Source organism: Oryzias melastigma, linkage group LG18 (assembly GCF_002922805.2).
Source record: "Oryzias melastigma strain HK-1 linkage group LG18, ASM292280v2, whole genome shotgun sequence".
Lineage (NCBI taxonomy): Eukaryota > Metazoa > Chordata > Actinopteri > Beloniformes > Adrianichthyidae > Oryzias > Oryzias melastigma.
This window is the reverse complement of record NC_050529.1, coordinates 16,737,787-16,756,040: the sequence shown is the minus strand read 5'-3', so window position 1 is coordinate 16,756,040 and position 18,254 is coordinate 16,737,787. Positions and strand designations below refer to the sequence as shown.

Here is an 18,254-nt window from a genome sequence, read left to right as displayed (position 1 = left end):
GGTCACACTACCTCCAAAGATTTTCAGGATTGAAATCAATTATTTAACCCTTTAACACTTCTTTGATTTACTGTAACTTTTCAACCGTTAAAACGATCAATGTAATTCCAGCTGATTCTGAAGACTGTAAGAAGAATGTTAAAGATTTTGTGTTTAGGCACATCAGCTGTTAAAGGGTTAAATTTGTGAAACTATGTACAAAAAACAAAACTGAATGGAAAGAATTTTAAAAAAACAAAAATGGATCCAGGTCCTGATGAATTGAATCAAATCGATTCTGTAAATTATTGGGGATACCCCAATACCCGATCAGAATGACTCTGATCAGGTATTCCGAATGGCGGGTTTAAATGAATTAGTCTTTTATTTCGATCACTTCTGTCAATAAATGCAGCTACTGACTATTTAAGTTTCCATCTTTGTTTAGATTTTGGACCAGAAGGAACAAAAATCTCAGAAAATCTAATTGTTTCAGCATTATGATTCAACTATGATTGTTCATTGGTGATTTTGGATGTTTTCTTGATGTGTAAGAAAAAATGTTTCTCTTAGTTCTGAAGATTTCTTGACATTCCAGTGTTGAACTCATCAGGTCAAAAGTTTAAAATGTATAATTATGTCGATCCCTTGTATTTTTTTCATAAAAATGTATTTAATGTAAGAAGAAAATAAAAATTATGTTTATTTCATTTTACCAGGAGGACGGCATCAAAGAGTTCTTCAAAGAATCATATTTTACAGGAGAAGACCAGATGTACTGTGAACACTGTGACACTAAAGTTGATGCTCGTACTGTGAGTTCTCTCCTCATATTTTTGATTTATCTTTAGTACGACATTAGTACTCACTGTACTGTTTGTTGGTTTAGAAATATGTGGTCAAACATCATCCAGAGGTTTTGATTCTGCTGCTGAAGAGGTTTGACTTCAGCTACCGTTACATGAAGTACGTCAAAATCAACGACAGAGTGGATGTAGCAACAACCTTAAAGATACCAGAGGTAAAATCATATTTTAGTCATTTTTAATAATTTAATGTTTCGTTTTTAGCCTAACATTTAACATTTGTTGTTCAGAATCAGACATATGAGCTGTATGCAGTTGTTGACCATGTTGGAGATCTGAGAAGTGGACACTACACTTCAAGAATCAGATCCCAGGTGGATGAAAGATGGTATGAGTTTAACGACACATGGGTCACACAGGTAAGACATCAAAACTTATGTTTTTTCTCTCAAATGATCATTATGAAGTTCATGTTATTAAACTCTGTTTATTATGTTTGTCAGATTAATGACATAAACAGTGATGTTAGAAGGTGAGTGTTTCTTCTGCTAACAAATTTACTTTTGTTTTTTTAAGCTTTTAATAATGAATGGCGCCTTGTTTGACTGTGCTCATATTAAGGCGCCATATAATAAAGAACTTAAATTTACAATATAACAGTTTTTCTCTGGTAAACCTGTAAAATTTTTGTCCAGATCTACAAAAAAAATGAATGAATGAAATTGTTTATTTCAAGCAATCAGCGAATAATACATAAAAATAGACACATATTAAATAATCAATCATGTAGATTCATGAAAGGGAGTCGGAGGAAGCGAACTTATATAATCCCACATCGATTCAATTGTACCGTTTTCTTTACATTCTTACAGTTCAGGACTTATTATCAAATATTCATACCTTCAATCATAGATTCAGGTTATTAAGGATACTTAAGATCAGTGATGTAATTAAATTTCAAACAACCACAGTATGTTTTTATTGGACTTGTCTTAGATTCATATCAAAGACAAGACATTTATATTAGTACCAAAAATCTAAATACACACAATGAATCTCTCTCTGACCTTCTCTTTACTTCTTGATCGACACCATCGAAGCAAAAATATATCTTTCTTGGCATAAAATTATAGTTGTTTAACTTTTTCTGTCAAAATGTAGTGAGATATCCCAAATAAGTGTGAATTTTAACTGTATTTTAATTGTCTCCCACCAGATCCAATACTGCATTTCTTCTATTTTACAGAAAGAAAGGTAGGAATGTGACATTTAACTGCTTTAATTCCTTGTATTCTTTTTTAAAGCTGTTTCAATAATATTGTTGCAGATACCAGTTTGAAGGTATCAAAGGCAAATAAAGATGACCATCCTGCTGTCATTACTGGAGATAAGGCATACAACCAAAATGATGAAGAAATTAACAGTGAGGATGAGAAAATCCACATCTCTGACAAGAAACTAACTTGTAGTGATGAGGGCATGAGGATGCATTCAAACAGTTATGTGCTGGAAGACAGAGCATTTCCTCCTGCTGAGACACTAAAGAAAGCCAAAAGATCAGAAACCAAACAGAAAAACCATCTGACCAAAAAGAAAGCAGAAATGATCAGCAAAGACCGGCTTTTGAAGAAGCGGAAAAGAATCCGGAACACCTGGGTAAGAAACTGTAAAACACCCATCAAGGTAAACGGGGCACAGGAGCTGGCTACGGCTAGCAAAGTCAACAATGAAGACTCTGAGAGGTGTTTGGGTACACCTGTGTGACCAAAACTACATATGGATGAGCAAAGGACTTAAAAAGAGTAAAACATAACTTCACAGAGAGTCACAAAGGTGACAGAGATCTTCAGTGTCTGCAAAAGTTCACCGTGACCCTTAAAAGCTTTCAAAGGAGACAAACATGGACCGCACATATAACAGCAGAGAGAACTTTACAAACTCTGTTAATCCAGCAGAAGAATAAATACCAACCAATCATGGAGCATTCATTCACCATCATCTGTAACAAAGTTACGCGTGAAAAGGTGTCATAAATTGGTCCCGTCTCCCGCTCTGGCCATTACCTGAGTACTAGCACTTCCTGGGTCTCCACACTACACTTCCCATCAGCCCCTGCTGTCACTCCCAGAAGCCCCATAGTCGCTTTCCATCTGCAGTCACTCCCAGGAGTTCTGCTCGGTGCAAAGTCTCGTTTGTGCCACTCTGCCTGCATTGCTGAGCGTTCTGCCGCCTGCCCCGACCCTCGCCTGGACCACTCATGCTCGTGTTTGACCTCTGCCTGACCCTAATTTAGCTTTGTGTACTTTTAGCTGTGCTTCATTCCTCTTCTTCTGCCTGTAGCAATGAAACCTGCTGCTCTTGGATCCAGCCGTCTGCCTGTTTGTGACACAAGGACCCTGATTTTAGAAGAAATAAAATTATTTTTAATGATGATTAATATAATAATCTTTTCTGATTATAACCAATGAGCTCTTTCTAAATTCCTAAAATAATGTAATGTCTTATGTAATCATTTTGTTATTTACTATTCATCTTTTTGGGTTTACTAAATGATGTGAACTTAGACTAGAAAGTAGAAATAAGTCTAAATATAAGTTAAAAATTGTGTAAAGATGAAAAAGTAAAGTAACAGAATAGGGGTAAAAATATAAACATTTGTTTTCTTCTTCTCTTTTTTCTGGCTATTATCCAAAATCTTTTTTATTTCTTATTTGTTTTTTTTATTGCTTAAAATGAAAAAAAAATCCCCAAAAGAAAGAAAAATAAAAGAAGAGACATCTGATTTCTAATTAAATCATCTATTTTTTTAATAAAAAAATCCATCTCATCTTCCCCCCTTTTTGGTTAATAAATGTCCATAATAAAAACATATTTAGTCATAGAATCTGAGTTTTTGTAGATTTAAACTGTGTAAATATGACTGTGATAATCTTACAGATGTGTCTGATAGTTTTTGTCACTTTGGTGACATCAGTAAGAAATAAATTATAGAAAAGAATAATAGTATTTATGGAAGCACTGATTATGATGTGGTTTGAAAGATTGTTATTAATGTAATCTTAACCTGATCAAATGTTCCATGAAGTGAATAGTGTTCACTGTTAACATTTTTTCTGATGCTTCATGAAACGAGAGAAAAAGAAGAAAGAAGAACCTTTGATGATCAATTGAAGTCACATTTTAACAGAAAAGTTGTGTATGATTATAATCATACAATGTAATAAAGAATAATTTGACAGTGAGGGGACTACAATGACCTTTGGTGAACAATGTTTAGGATGAATATACAAAATAAATTCCTTCTCTTTAGTTTAGCCAGATTTTAACTTATTTCATTGTCATTTCCAGGATTTGTGGGGAAAATATTGCTGCTATTTTGGTAGAAGGGAAAACTTAACCTAAAGTTAAGCTACAAAACTACAAAAGATCCCCTAAATGACTCGTAGATATCTCACTCGAAGGTTGTTTTAACTTTCAGTTCATGTATCTGCAATAAACCTTAACATCAAGCAAATTAGTTGCAAATGCAACCTGTGTTTAAAATGAAGTCTGGAATAATTTAACCACTAAAAGAAACTGAAGTTAGTTGGTTTTGTTTCTCAGTATTAAATAATGTTAATAAAATCTGTCAATACCAGTTCTAAATATTTACCATATAATATTCCATAATATTTCCTGCATAATTACTTTGACACTTCAGTCCTAATGTGTTAGACAGTGATCAGTCATCTTTAGATCTATTGTAAAAGCGTTCCCAGTTGTCTTTTCTTTATAATTATGCAGTTTTGAGGCTAAATTTAATGTTATTTTCTAGGACACAGCTTCTGCAGAGTGGCAGTAGCTTAAAGACTTGATGGCGGACTGGTTAGCACGCTTGGCTCACTGCAAGAAAAACCCCTTCAAATCCCTTCAGGGGGACCAGAAACCTTTCTGTGTGGAGTTTGCATGTTCTCCCCGTGCTTACGTGAGTTTTCTCTGGGAACTCCTCCCACCATCCAAAAACATGCTTCATAGGTTTATTGGTTACTGTAAGTTGTCCTTGAGTGTGAATGGGTGTGTGATTGTATCCCTGCCACCTGGTGAACCCTACCAGGTGATCAGGTTAGGCTCTGTGACCCCAAAAGGGTTTAGAAAATTGATGGATGAAACACGTCAAAGGTTATAGGAAAAAGGGAAAATACAGCATAATATCAGTCAAATTTTATTTGTAAATCAACTTGATTCAAATCTAACTAGAGCACAAACCAGCTTATCAGAGGAGAATTCCAGCATGTTTTTCTAGAAACATTTATTTAAAAAAAAAGACAAATTAGAGATTATTTATATGACCTGATAGTGATATAAAGTCACAAACCGATCTCTTTTTCAGATTTTTCCAATTGCATTTGTCCTGCATGCATAGAAAAATGAAATTCACGCTAAAGGAAAAGAGCAGCAGTTGTGTGTTCATTTCCGGCGCCACACGGGGATGGAGGTCTGTCTGGGAGCGATGCCTTCGCTGCACCGGATGAAGTAGGAGCTCGTCTGCAGACACACCCGAGTTTTCTTCAGACACACGAAGCAGAACTCCACCTGGCAGCGATTGCAGATGACGTTCTTGCAGCCGGTCCTGTCGTGCTCCACTTTTTCACCGCAGGTGGGGCAGGCCCGGATGGAGGGACAGGGCCCCACCCCTTGCACCTGAGGGAGGGTGGTGGTTTTGCAGGTCCTGAGCAGCTCCAGATCCTGGTTGATGCAGCCGTCGTTGTCGCAGCGATCGGAGCGAGGAGCCTTCCCTTTCCACGGCCTAAAACACTGCCAGCAGAACTGGAACGCCGTCTTCTTGTCAGACGTGCACACTGTGCACTGCACACAGAGGTTGGTCAGGTCCTTCCTCTCAATGTAGGTCTTACAACCAGGACACTGGGACACACAAATAAAACCAATTAAAGCATCATGTTTTTTTTAATTGTTATATGTGTATTTAATGTTTTAACATATTCTTGTGTCATTTTTTGAATGATAGAGGACACGTATGAAGAAAAATTAGCTTAAAAGTGTATTTCTGAGTATTTCTTTGCTCAAATTGTTGTGAATCAGGATCAGACGACAGCAAATGAATTGCAAAAAGCTTGTAGGTGAGACACAGACCCCTCTAGCTATCAGCGGGAGCCGTCGCTGGAGTACTGACCACTCCCTGGTTTCTGCACTACATTTCCCATCAGCCCTTGCCCCTCAACACCCAGATGTTCTGTTGCTGCTTCTACTCATTCATTACTTTCCTGTAGGGGTGTAATGGATCACAGATAATTCGTGGTCCATATGGATCAGAAGCCACGGTTCGGCACACCCCTGATCTGTTCACCTGAAGCTCCCGCTGCGTGTGGGAGGAGCTTCTATCAAAAATTTTTCTCAGCTTCATAATGAAGGACGCGGATTGATAGATATCAGGTTTATTTAATTTTAAAAGCTGAATAAAAGCATCTGTACACGTTTACAATTCTGGATTCAAAGAATCTCCCAATGAGGAGCTGCAGCTGTCCCGCACAGGAGAAAGCCGCTCCGACTCGCCGGTGCAGTCAGGGGACGATTGTATGGCAAGCCAAAGAGATGAAAAATCACCAGCAAAAGTGGGCATGGCAGCGCCACGTTTTACAGATATTTTTTTTTTTTTTTTAATATTTAAATGTTCCCACAGTTAGTTTCAATAAAACAATTAATACCAAAAAAAATATTTTAGGTGGGTGAGATGGGAACATTTGTATTTTAAGGGAACTCCAGATAGATCTGGTATTTCCAACACTATTTTAAGCATTCTTTTCTCTCAGTTTTTGTAAATTTGGTCTAAAGACATGTAAATAGAAACAACATGTTTTAGCATTTTGTTTGTGTTCAAAGTTTAAATATGTTTTGTTTAAATAAATATGACTCAATTAGCAAATGTTTTGATGTTGGTTATATAAATATTGTGTGTGAAGTACTTTATATGCTTATTGAATATATGATTAGAAGCGTTTCCAAAAATTAATTTAACTTTTATATTGTTGTTTCTGGCTTTTTTTTTTTTTTTACTTTTTACTGATCTGAAAAATGATCTGAACCGTGACCCTAAAACCATGTCATGATCCGAACCGTGAGTTTTGTGATCCGTTACACCCCATCTTTCATGTCTCTCATCTAAGATCCCTCAGTATCTATATATTTAGTGTGCGAAGTCTTGTATCTATTTTAACTGCCTTTACTCAGTCGTGCCTCTGACCTATACGCTGGATCTCAAAATCTGTTGCTGCCTCGACCTTCATCTGATCTTATCCTCTTCCTACGCTGACGGCTGCCACTCTCATCTGCCCTACTCTCAGCTCTTTCATGTTTTCTCCTCACTTACTATTATACTCTGCATGCGGATCCATCTGCTTTTTCCTGTTTGTTACAAAGAGAGTGAGTGTGGCTTCCAGATACTAATGGACAGGATGGTAATGGCGAACCAAGCAACCATTGTAGTAGAGGATAAAGAACAGAGGAAAGCCAATGTGATGGACAAAGACCAATTGATGGCAACATCAAGAAGAAGGAACATGAGAAACCGGAGAAATACCAGGGACTCAGATGCCTCGTTTCCACTGAGCGACTCGGACTGGCCCGGTTGAAAATGGTCTGGACAATTCAAGTGAGTGTCTCCATTGAGTGTTGGAAAATCAAGGCACATGCGGGGTGTGTGATGTATTCCATCATGTGACGACAGTAAATCAGTTCCAAATTGGTCCACTTCATTTTTCTATGGACCTATAACCAGCGGCGGACCAAATTTCAGGTCAGACTGTAGGTCAAGAGTGTAAAGTTCCAAAATATCCATATCCAAAGTTTGGAGGTTGTTTGTTTTTTTTGCATGTGCGGACACATGTACGCATGCTGAGGAACACCGGATCTTGGATGATATCGTAAAAAGGGGCGGGACCGACAAGGAGTGAAAGGTTCCTTGAGATCGAGTTGTTTTACTTCCAGGTACGAAAAGAGTTCACAAAATAACTAATATTTAATAAATAATACATTTTTTTAGTGTTCCGAAAGTAATATATGATCATATTAATAGAATAGTTTACTCTGAAAGGCTTAAGAATGGTGTGGCCTCTTTGAGACCTGGTGTTCACATACATGGCGTTCACATTTTGGCTTTTATAACCACAGTAGTCCATTCTGCTTAACTGGAGGTCGTAAGAGGTTAAAAGTAGTATTACACTTACGTGTTCTTACAATAATGATCTATCAACTTCTTTTGTGTTTTGGACTCTCGTTACTCTTTAGTTACCAGAAGACTTACGGCTTTGGAGTCACAGTAGTCCCTGGCAGCCAGGCGGGCGATGGTCTCTTCAAAGTACTCGATCTCCTCCGCCGTCAGCGCCGCCAGCCGACGTACTTCCCGATAGGACCAGATGGCGTTGCACTGCGCTTCATCCTTCAATGCAGGACACTTGAAAACATAGATCCCCTGAGATGAAAACAGAGCAGAGGATGAGCGATGGAAGAGGAAAGAAACAGCAAGGAATGCTGGGTATCTTCATCATTGTGATTATGTCATTTTTAGCCAAACTATTAAAGAAAACTGTTGTTTTCTAGAGCATAGTTTGTGTAGAGCAGAAGTATGAGTTTATGAGGAATTCTCCTCTGAGTTGTAGGCAGGTCTGTTGGAGTCACATGACTTTCCTTTCAAAAGAAAAGACAACCTTTGATACATATAGGATCATCTCAGTGTTGCAAATATAGATGATGTAATTTCAGCAGTGAGGGGGAAAAAAACTGTTTATTTTACAATTTGTGCTGCATATTTGTCAGAAATGTGTGAATCGAACATACAAAAATTAAATCAGAGCTCTTAGTGACACTCTTATCACATCACTGCCTGCTCTAGGATAACTTTAAAAAAAAATAAATGTAAAAAAAAAAGATAGTAACCGACTTCATCATTGAGTTTGCAAAAGTAAGAAATCTGGACACATAAATAATAAAATAAATCACACATTTATCAATTAACTAATGGATTATTTCTTTAAAAGAAAAAAAAAGCTTTATTAATATGATTAATACTCTATATCGGAACGTACCTGGTCCAGCAGGCTCCGACACCACCCAGTGAGAGACTCGGGGGTGACCGCGTGACCGCAGGACATCCGCGCGCGCAGACTCTCGTCTCCCTCAGAGGCTGAGGACACAAAAACAACACAATAACCCCTAAAATTAAAAACAGACTGACTTCCATGATAATATCTGTACAGATTCCCTATCAACTCGCGCAGTCATCGTTTGATCCAACTATTCCATAAACCAAACAGAGTCTCTTACGCAGAGGGTCCAGATCATCAGGACAGTCCACAAATGTCAGCGTGGTGTCTCTGGGGTCGTAACTTTTGTCCTCCTCGTCCACAGAGTTCATTTTCAGATCAGGCTGGTTCGATCTGGATACCAGGAAGCAAAATGAACGTGGGCTGAATGTTTCCAATAAATAAGGTTTTACTTTCAGTTCCTGCAGCTGGTCGGTTCACTGAAAACAAGGAGAGATATTTTGATGTTCAATTGTTTTTATTTTATTTTATTTTATTTTTTTTAGCATTATCATATTTGGAATAGTTTTTTAACCACTTTAGCTTGTTACTTTATAAATATTTAGGTATTTCCACGCGTAAGTTTAATGATATGAACCATAATTTAACAGAAAACCTCAATAATCATTTATTTTGTGTTGATAAACCCAAAAGAGATTTATCTTATGAACCAATTATTAAAAGCTGCTGTCAGGTGATCAATTAATGCCACACAAAATTCTATTGGGTTTGGCCACGCCCCTTGTGACGTCAGCTCCAGCTTTTTTTTTTCACAGAAACTGCTTTGGTCCAACAGCATAAACTGACGAGCGCGACCTGATCAGCATGGGGAAGATCTACCAGGTGGTGGTTCACGGTCTGAGGGGGGAGAAGATGGTGATCGATCTGTGTAACACCGAGGAGCAGATGCAGAAGATGACGGTCCTGCAGCTAAAGGAGAAGATCGCGCAGAGACTCCCTGAGAGCGCAGGTAAACAGGAACCCATGCGCGCGCGCCTCACTTCCACGAGCAGTTTGTCAAATTAAGTGAAAGTAACTTTCCTTTGTTTTTAAATGTAGTTTTACTTATGTCGGATATAGAGAAACAATTTAAGCGAAAGTCTAACAATAGAAGTATTCAAAAGTGAAAACTGAAAGTAAAATATTACATGACTCATCCGAATATGTGTTTAGACTCCAGGTTTGGTCGAGTTTTTCAATCCAAAATAAAGTGTTTTAAATGTGTTAACAGAAAACAAAAACAAACGAATAAAATAAATACTGCAGATAACAGAGTAATCCAAATAGTTTGTAATTATAACCCTTAGTAAAAAAAATGTCTGTTTCATATAAAAATATACTGAAAGTAAGGCAGTATACTTTATGCAAACATGTATTCTACTAAAAACTTTAACATTTTTTTGCATTTTTTTGCATTTTATAAAAATGTTGCACCTATTCCGTTACATGTTACTTAAAAAAATAGAGAAAAGTACGTTTTTTTCAGAAAAATAATGTACTTTATTGTGTATTGATGTAATGTTTACATTGGAGTTTAAGACAAATAAAAAGGAGGCTTAGCTACAAAATACATGCAAAGTTTCACAAATATGAATTGTTCTAAGAGTGAATATTGAATTTTGCCAAAAGAATTCACAAAGTATTTATAATAAATGATCTTATTATAATAATTTGTGTTTCAAAAATAACAAAGAAGTACATTTTTCCATCTCTGGGAGAAATTTTTAAACATATGAATAATAATTAATCAACTGAACTTCTTCCAAAATCCCTGTGTGGACAAACAGTACCAAAATAATGTGTAATTGTGTCTTAATTATCTCCATAGAAACTTTAATTAGTATTTTTGTCTCTTCAAGGTAGTTAGGTGTATTAATTAACAATTGATATATTATCATAATACAGACAAAATTAAACAAATTGCTCAAAGAATTAAAGCAAAGAAGAAAAAAAGTTACAGAGCATTTTCTTATTAATCACAGGCTGTTCTAAATTTAATACTAATTTAAATTATTTAAGTTTTTTAATCATTTTTAGCCGTTTTCAGGCTGTCTTTAACTGAGTAAACCATTTTAAATACTCAGAGTATATGAGATTTTTGTGTTTTATCTTCAACAGGACAGGAATCTCTCCGTCTGATCTTCACCGATAAGATGTTGGAGGAAGACTCCAAGCTGCTGTCCGACTATGGAATCCAGAACATGTCTGTTATCCACATGGTGATAAAAGTTCCTGGAGGACTGCAAACGTCTGCCCTGTGAACGCCTGCTGCTGCCTTCCTCCGCCATGTTCTGGACTTTTATTGGTTCTGTTTCTGTTTACAGTTTTAAAGTGTTGTTAAGTAAAATTTAAAAGCAATATAAGTATTTGTTGGTGTTTGTCTTAATGGGAGTGAGGTTGTGCAGCTCTTAAAACATTGAGAGCTGAATCATGCCAACATGCAGCAATAATCATCTCGCCTTCGCCTACGACGTGTGGCCAACATGAATTTCCATCAATTTTTGCACTTAAAACACGCATAAATAACATCAAGGAAAATAGAAACCATTGGAATAATATCTGCTCAAATGAAAGGTAGATATTTTTAATAAAACATCTAACATTGAGGAATTATTCAAATTTATATCGTGATTTGTGAACGATTTAAGACAGGAAATTCAGTTCAGTAGGACATTCATAAAATAGATATTGTACATTTTTATTTTTAAATTGGTAAGATTACCTTTTATTATTTACGTTAAATTGCTTTAAACAGTGTTCAGCTGTCAGATTACTGTTCTAAGCCCAAACACAGAAAGTCACTATTCGCATTTTTGGCCCTGTCGCCCTTTTGTCTGACATCACTGTGAAAAGGGTCCATTCTGTCTCATGCACCAGCCACCATCTAATTTATCATAAATTGGCAAAGACCAACAGACAGTGCTTTTAAAGCCCCATTTATAGAGGTCAACAGCCAAAAAAGATAATTTAGGGTTTAGTTACCCTTTAAGAAGGAAGCGCGCGGTACTGATTTTAAAGTACAGTGTTACTCCTCATCTGGGTCATAAAGTACGCAGTCACTGCCGCAGCTGTACCGTCTTTTGTTTCTAAATTAAAAAAAACTCTTCATGTTGAGCAATACTCCGATTTTCCTTGATAAATGTTTTACAAAGCATGTCCAGAAGTGTTTTTGATGAGTATGGACCGGTAACAGACATCCTTCAGTCTCGGGGTGGAGTTTCCCCGCATTCGTGGATTCACAGATTTCTCCAGTCCCTAACCCCCATGAATATGTAATTTTCTTTCATCCTCGTCTATTTGTACAATCTGGACGCAACAATTATCAACCATGGCCTCCTTCACCGCAGCAGTCAGTGGATCCAGTTCATTAATCCTGGTTGCTGCCACAATGGCGGCGCCTTGAGGGGGAAGACCCTGTATGATGCCATCTGTCGCCGGTCCGGCCTGTTCAAAGAGCAATGTGGAAACTGTGTCGCCCTCTCTTACATGCCCTGAAGGTTCTACCTCCAACTGTACTTTTAGAAATTGACGTGTCGTAAACAATGGAGGCAACTGACTGGGGACAAATTCTTTCGCTTTTGTTTTATGTTTGGGTAAATTTAGGGGATATTCGTAAAGAGATATACTGGGATATATCACGACCTTCCGAATTCGGCATTTGACAGCTCAGTCCAGGGGTCTCCAACCTTTTATGCTCACTGAGCTTCTTTTGCATAATGACGCAGCCAGAGAGCTACTCTATTCACATTTTCCACACTTAACAATTTAAAATATTAAAATTAGAACAAAAAACATTTCATGTTGAAAACGTTCTTAACTTTCACATATGATTCTGTCAGTGAGAAGCCTAGCACTACATAGATTCAACCAGAAAGCAGTAAGCTGGAGCATATCCACTGAGGTTTACTCTGATGAAGTCATTTAAATGCTCATCTGTCTGTCTGGTTCTTAACTTAATGACATCCATGTCAAAAAAGGCAGATTCACAAAAGTATGTCGACCCAAATAATGCTGCCATTTTCAGAGCAGCCTGGTGGAGATTTTTATCATTTTCTGGCTGCACTAAACTCCAGAAGTGCTCAGAATGCTGCTGGGATTTTAGCTGAACATCATTTTAGAGATTTATGACTCCCATCTCCACAGGATCAACTGAGAACATCTGTCCTGACAACTCACTGATGTCCACATCCAGAAAAGGGTCTCAATAAATGTCACACAAGGGTCCAGTTTTCTGCCCCTGAATGGCCTTCCAGCCTCTTTGCACCTGAGGGGAAATCCTGAAATCTTTTGTTTTTAATTTACTGGATGATTTGCTGATGATTTTTTGTCTCTACCTTGTAATTGCTGGTTCAGTTTTTCAGTCATATCCACAAAGAAACACAGATCAGCTCACTCCCTCTCCGCGCCACAGTGTTGGACGTCTGCAATGGCCGACAGAACCTCCATCTTGTTTTTATGATCCTGGAATAATGTTTCTGCCATTCCCTCTTTAATGATTCTGTCGTTGGTGATGGGCTTCTTGTGCTTCATCAAAATGTGTGTTAAATGATGCCTCTGTTGACATGCTGGACTTTTTCATCGGTTTGGTGAGAAGATGAGCCTTCAGTTCTTTTACCTTTTCTGCACTAAGACTGCTGCCCACCGGAAAGTCCCGCGCAAAGTTCCCGTGCACTTTTGTGTAATGCCGTTCCATGTTGCATCTGCATATTTGCATTATGAAGACCAACACAGAAAACACCTTAGATTAAAAAAATGTTCTGAGTACAGAATATCTTTAAATTCTAGAATATTCACTGAAAGATTGTCAAGTTTTGCAACATCGTACGTGAAAACCTGACTTCACATTGCAGAGGAGTTTTGAGGAGCTGCTGGAAGCAGAAACTGCCTTCAGGGTAACGAGGACTGAATGGCCAAAAAATGTTCTTTGTTTAACCCTAAAAGAATTAAATATCCAACCAGCAAGGCCAAGTGGGCCCCACATGGTTTCAAAGTGGGCAGAAAATGTGGGCCCCGAATGGATTTGTCCGTAGTTTCTATGGTGGCTCCAGCTGTGTTTGTCCAAATTGGCTTAAGTGGACACTCAGTGGGTAAGCTCGCTATGCTAGCCAGCTGCCCATTGGACACCGGAGCTTTCTAGCTCGATACAGTGGAGCTTGCTAGCTTGTAACAGAGGAGCTTGCTAGCATGCTAGAGGGGCGCTTGCTAGCTCACTACAGGGGAGGTTGCTAGCTCAAAACAACAGAGCACTATAGCTCGCTACAGAGAAGCTTGCTAGCTCTCTAGTGGACCACGCTAGCTGTCCACCGGGTGGCTGGCTAGCATAGCGAGCCTACCCACTGAGTGCCCACCTAAGCCAATGTGGGCAACATCAGTGGGACAACCACAGAAACTGCAGGCAAACTTGTGACAAAAGCCAGAAAATTAACAGAACTTCAACCTAAAGAAAAAGATCTGAAAACACAATATAATAGCTAACACTATATTTCAATATATGTGAATAGGATTAGAGTTAATAACACAAAGTTATTTAATTTCTTAAAAACGCACAATAATGTTTCCAGAGAGTGACAAAGAGGCATTGGAGTCAGAAAACAGTTATTTTTGTATTTATTTATTTTTTACACATTTAAAGTAGAAGGAAAATATTTAGTGCGCACAATCCCCCTTCGTGAACGGCCAAGTTCCTCATTTAAACATCTAAGTTACCACTGTTTATTTTTTACTTGTCGTGGTTTAACATAAAGACAAGCTGGCAAATAAATGATATTTAAGTAACTTTAAATATTAATCAAACTGTTTAAGGAACCTCAGGTGTGTTTAGCTCCTGCGCCACACGGGGATGGAGGTCTGTCTGGGAGCGACGCCTCTGCTGCACGGGTCGTAGTAGGAGCTCGTCTTCAGACAGACCTTCGTCTTCTTCAAGCACATGAAGCAGAACTCCACCTGGCAGCGAGGACAGATGACGTTCTTGCAGCCGGTCCTGTCGTGCTCCACTTTATGACCGCAGGTGGGACAGGCCCGGATGGAGGGGCACTCTTTTGCTCCTATGACCTGAGGGAGGGTGGTGGTTTTGCAGGTCCTGAGCAGCTCCAGATCCTGGTTGATGCAGCCGTCGTTGCCGCAGCGATCGGAGCGAGGAGCCTTCCCTTTCCACGGCCTAAAACACTGCCAGCAGAACAGGGACCCCGTCTTCTTGTCAGACGTGCAGACCGTGCACTCCACACAGAGGTTGGTCAGGTCCTTCCTCTCAACATAGGTCTTACAACGAGGACACTGTGGCAGATTAACAAAAAGAAAATATAGTGTGAAGTTATTTGAAGGTTGATCCCAGCTGGCTAACGAAGTAAAGACAGCATGGAGGTTCTTACAGTCTTGACATCACAGAACTCAGTGATGGCCAGGCGGGCGATGGTCTCCTCAAAGTGCTGCATCTCCTCAGCTGTCAGCACCGCCAGGCGCCGCACCTCTGCATAAGTCCAGACAGCATCACACTTCTTCACAGTTCCCTCCTTTAAAGCAGGACATTTGAACTTGTACTGGCCCTGAAACAGAGACAGATCAGATGTGAGCAGATAATGATGGAAGAGTATCCACAAATGTAAGGCTTTTACTTGAAATGAAAGGCTTAAACGTTTTGTTTTTTTGCTGATCATCACTAGCTCAGTGGAGAAATTGAGTGTTGTGTTAGACTGGGGGCGGAGCTTGCAGCACAGACTCTTCCCAAAGGGAGCGGTTGGCATCAAGCTTACGTCAGCACGTTTCCACCGCTGGTTTTTGTGGGTATGGGAGGGGTAGGTCTTTAGAGGATTACTCTTAAATGCATGAACGGATAAAAATATTGATCGGGGTTCTTTAGAGAGAGGAATGAACAGTATGATGCATTTAAAACCTCAAAAAGTAGAATTTTCATGGTATAGCCCCTTTAAAATGTGTGTCAAAAGTGACATTTTTATGACCAATACACTAGACACGAGTATGTGCAACTTAGGCTCCAGAACTTTCTGCCTGACCGGTGTGGCCTGCGAGCGTTCTCTCCTTCTTAGCGTAAGTAGATCAGTGGATAGTATACATGCTAAATTTTAGTTCACAAAACCACCTGTCAGCTTTTTTTTTTTTTTAAGTTAGTTGTTGTCTAATTTTGCTACCAGTTGATTACTGTTGTTGTATTCTTCATCTCCTGTAAATTTCGTGAGAAAATATCAATTAGCAGGTACTATTTTTTCGTTCACAAGCTGGAACAAGAAGTCACGTGACCAAATTTAGCAAGATGATTGGCTGCAACTGATGTCTACAAACAGGCAGGAGCAGATTTCTGCATTATTATTCAATAATATGGAAATGAATATTGATTTAAAACCAACTTTGTGGTTTAATTCTTGCAGTTTTGATTAGCTTTACAACAATATCCCAATTAATCTTATTTCCTGGCAATTTAGAATACATTTTTGATGAACATTTGTGAGATGCAGAACGTACCTGGTCCAGCAGGCTCCGACACCACCCGGTGAGAGACTCCGGGGTGACCGCGTGACCGCAGGACATCTCCGCGCGCAGACACAAGTCCCCCTCCTCCGGAGCTGAGAGGAACACGAAAAAGAAAAATGACATTATAAAAAAAGACAATTTTTTTGAAGACCACTCAGAAATAAGATAATAAATTTCATCATATGCCTCCAGATCAACGCATAAAAACAGCAGCTTGTTTCTTACGCAGCGGGTCCAGATCATCAGGCCGGTTGACAAATTTCAGCGTGGTGTCTCTGGGGTCGTATCGTTTTCCCTCATTCGGTTCACTCATGTTTGGACCAGATTGTCGACAAACCCCGATCTGTTTTGAGTGTCCACCCGAAGTGAGCCCGGTTCTCTTGGCTGCTGCGTCAGTGGGAGGTTTGAACTTTCAGTTTCTACAAACGGCTCCTCCCTGTCCCCCAGACAGAGTGGTAGAATGTTCTAATAATGGTCAGTTTGTAATATTTTAGTGAAGAAAAACAACAGGGAGCTGAACTTTATGAAACAAAAATGTGAACAATATCAGCATATAATATGATTAAATTAAAATAATATTTATAATTATGTTTTTTTTTGCAATGCAAAACACTGTACGCATCAATTATTGCAGAAATTATAGATACTTATATTAAACAGGTTTCCAATAGATCAATAAACCAAACAATACACTTTACCGTTAATAAATGTATTACTAGAATTATTACAGAGTTGGTAGATTTCACACAGTTTCAAACGTATTGCTAAAATCACATTGCTGTTAACTTAATTGTACAAAATGATCATTTGTTTGGGTGCAGGAATGATAAATGCGAGACGAGTGAATATGTCAACTTGATTCAATTCACCAGAGCCTGGAACGATTCAGTTCACAATTTTTTATCCATTCTTTCGATCCACTCAGTTAAATTCAATTCAATTTTGAGTTTACACGGTTCACACATTTAGGTTGTGTCCGAATTCTCCCCCTAACTACTAAGATACTATATAGTGCACTGGATTTTAAAGGTTATCCGGACACGATGATCACTACTTTTCTTTCAATTTTCTAAATACTAGATATGACATCATCAATTTCACAAAGTGAAAATCGAATAAATAGGAAAAGTTCACATTTATTTATGACTCTACTGTGTTCTGATGGTGAAAATGTGAATGGTTTATTAAAATATTACATTTAAACATATTTTTTTTGGTCGAAATTCTTCGACCGCAATGCATTGTGGTCTATATTTGCTAATCTAGAGAGTATGGATGCAATTTAGTTTTTCGTAAAGACTTCTGGCAAATTAGTAGTCGGATAGCACTAGAAAATGGCAAACGTACCATATAGTGATTAGGGGGGATTCGGAAACAACCATAGACTAATTTGTTTTAAAATACATTAATAATTTATATATATTTTTAAGATTTTTATATTAATCTAAAATAGCTCTCATACTGTAAATATAGTAGTGAAATTATGAGATTGTTAATAGTGTTCAGCGTTACATGGTTTCTCAAACGGAGAAACTCCAACAATTGTTCTGCTTCTCCTGAACGGTGTTTCCGTTTGGCCACTAGTTGGCGATCATGGGGTAGCATTACACTTTAATCCCGAATAATAAGTAAGGAATGAGGATAAAACTGGGCTTGTTCTTCCTTCTGGTTTAAGTTGTTTTATCGTTTGACCACTAGGTGGAGCAGGAGTTCTGCGGTTTGTAGCTTTGATTTGCATTTTTCTTCCACAGAGATCAGAGAATTTATGCCTGTGAGTAAAAAAAAAATGGTTTTCGTTAATAAAATGTATTTAGGCCACGTGGTATGGAAGCCCAAACTGTTCATAATTAAATAAATAAATACAACATTATTTAATCAAGCAACACTCCAATAAAAGTCTTTTCAATAA

The 18,254-nt window shown here is 38.2% G+C and overlaps 4 protein-coding genes across 4 annotated transcripts in view; 2 read left to right on the top strand and 2 right to left on the bottom strand.

The window, feature by feature from the left end:
- Positions 1 to 3,463, top strand: part of LOC112156298 (ubiquitin carboxyl-terminal hydrolase 47) — a 4,455-nt gene extending 992 nt beyond the window's left edge. The window contains exons 5-10 of the mRNA XM_036216607.1: positions 699 to 794; positions 869 to 1,000; positions 1,076 to 1,204; positions 1,289 to 1,317; positions 2,002 to 2,039; positions 2,113 to 3,463. Coding sequence (XP_036072500.1) covers positions 699 to 794; positions 869 to 1,000; positions 1,076 to 1,204; positions 1,289 to 1,317; positions 2,002 to 2,039; positions 2,113 to 2,549 — 861 coding nt within the window. The 3' untranslated portion in view covers positions 2,550 to 3,463. The remainder of the gene's footprint in view (positions 1 to 698; positions 795 to 868; positions 1,001 to 1,075; positions 1,205 to 1,288; positions 1,318 to 2,001; positions 2,040 to 2,112) is intronic.
- A 1,510-nt stretch (positions 3,464 to 4,973) lies between these two features.
- LOC112156225 lies at positions 4,974 to 9,626 on the bottom strand. Its single transcript, XM_024288442.2, has 4 exons — positions 9,102 to 9,626; positions 8,864 to 8,961; positions 8,083 to 8,250; positions 4,974 to 5,687 (listed from the first exon to the last, which is right to left on the bottom strand). The coding sequence occupies exons 1-4, from the start codon at positions 9,190 to 9,192 to the stop codon at positions 5,232 to 5,234; spliced, it is 813 nt and encodes a 270-aa protein (XP_024144210.1). The 5' UTR covers positions 9,193 to 9,626; the 3' UTR covers positions 4,974 to 5,231.
- A 29-nt stretch (positions 9,627 to 9,655) lies between these two features.
- On the top strand, positions 9,656 to 11,223 carry zgc:194655 (polyubiquitin). The gene is made up of 2 exons (XM_024288443.2): positions 9,656 to 9,830; positions 10,979 to 11,223. Exons 1-2 carry the CDS (start codon positions 9,686 to 9,688, stop codon positions 11,119 to 11,121), a joined length of 288 nt encoding a protein of 95 aa, XP_024144211.1. The 5' UTR covers positions 9,656 to 9,685; the 3' UTR covers positions 11,122 to 11,223.
- A 3,227-nt stretch (positions 11,224 to 14,450) lies between these two features.
- Positions 14,451 to 16,798, bottom strand: LOC112156228 (E3 ubiquitin-protein ligase RNF19B). Its single transcript, XM_024288444.2, has 4 exons — positions 16,571 to 16,798; positions 16,337 to 16,437; positions 15,229 to 15,402; positions 14,451 to 15,133 (listed from the first exon to the last, which is right to left on the bottom strand). The coding sequence occupies exons 1-4, from the start codon at positions 16,656 to 16,658 to the stop codon at positions 14,678 to 14,680; spliced, it is 819 nt and encodes a 272-aa protein (XP_024144212.1). The 5' UTR covers positions 16,659 to 16,798; the 3' UTR covers positions 14,451 to 14,677.
- Positions 16,799 to 18,254: the final 1,456 nt, after the last annotated feature.

What these genes read in the sequence shown, in the direction of transcription:
- LOC112156225 (XM_024288442.2), bottom strand. Translation starts at nt 9,192, where the DNA reads ATGAACTCTGTGGACGAGGAGGACAAAAGTTACGACCCCAGAGACACC. An exon ending in GTCGGAGCCTGCTGGACCAG is followed by an intron (nt 8,251 to 8,863) that starts GTACGTTCCGAT and finishes TTTTCATCTCAG; the next exon opens with GGGATCTATGTTTTCAAGTG. An exon ending in ACTACTGTGACTCCAAAGCC is followed by an intron (nt 5,688 to 8,082) that starts GTAAGTCTTCTG and finishes TGTGTGTCCCAG; the next exon opens with TGTCCTGGTTGTAAGACCTA.
- zgc:194655 (XM_024288443.2), top strand. Translation starts at nt 9,686, where the DNA reads ATGGGGAAGATCTACCAGGTGGTGGTTCACGGTCTGAGGGGGGAGAAG. An exon ending in GAGACTCCCTGAGAGCGCAG is followed by an intron (nt 9,831 to 10,978) that starts GTAAACAGGAAC and finishes TATCTTCAACAG; the next exon opens with GACAGGAATCTCTCCGTCTG.
- LOC112156228 (XM_024288444.2), bottom strand. Translation starts at nt 16,658, where the DNA reads ATGAGTGAACCGAATGAGGGAAAACGATACGACCCCAGAGACACCACG. An exon ending in GTCGGAGCCTGCTGGACCAG is followed by an intron (nt 15,403 to 16,336) that starts GTACGTTCTGCA and finishes TCTCTGTTTCAG; the next exon opens with GGCCAGTACAAGTTCAAATG. An exon ending in AGTTCTGTGATGTCAAGACT is followed by an intron (nt 15,134 to 15,228) that starts GTAAGAACCTCC and finishes AATCTGCCACAG; the next exon opens with TGTCCTCGTTGTAAGACCTA.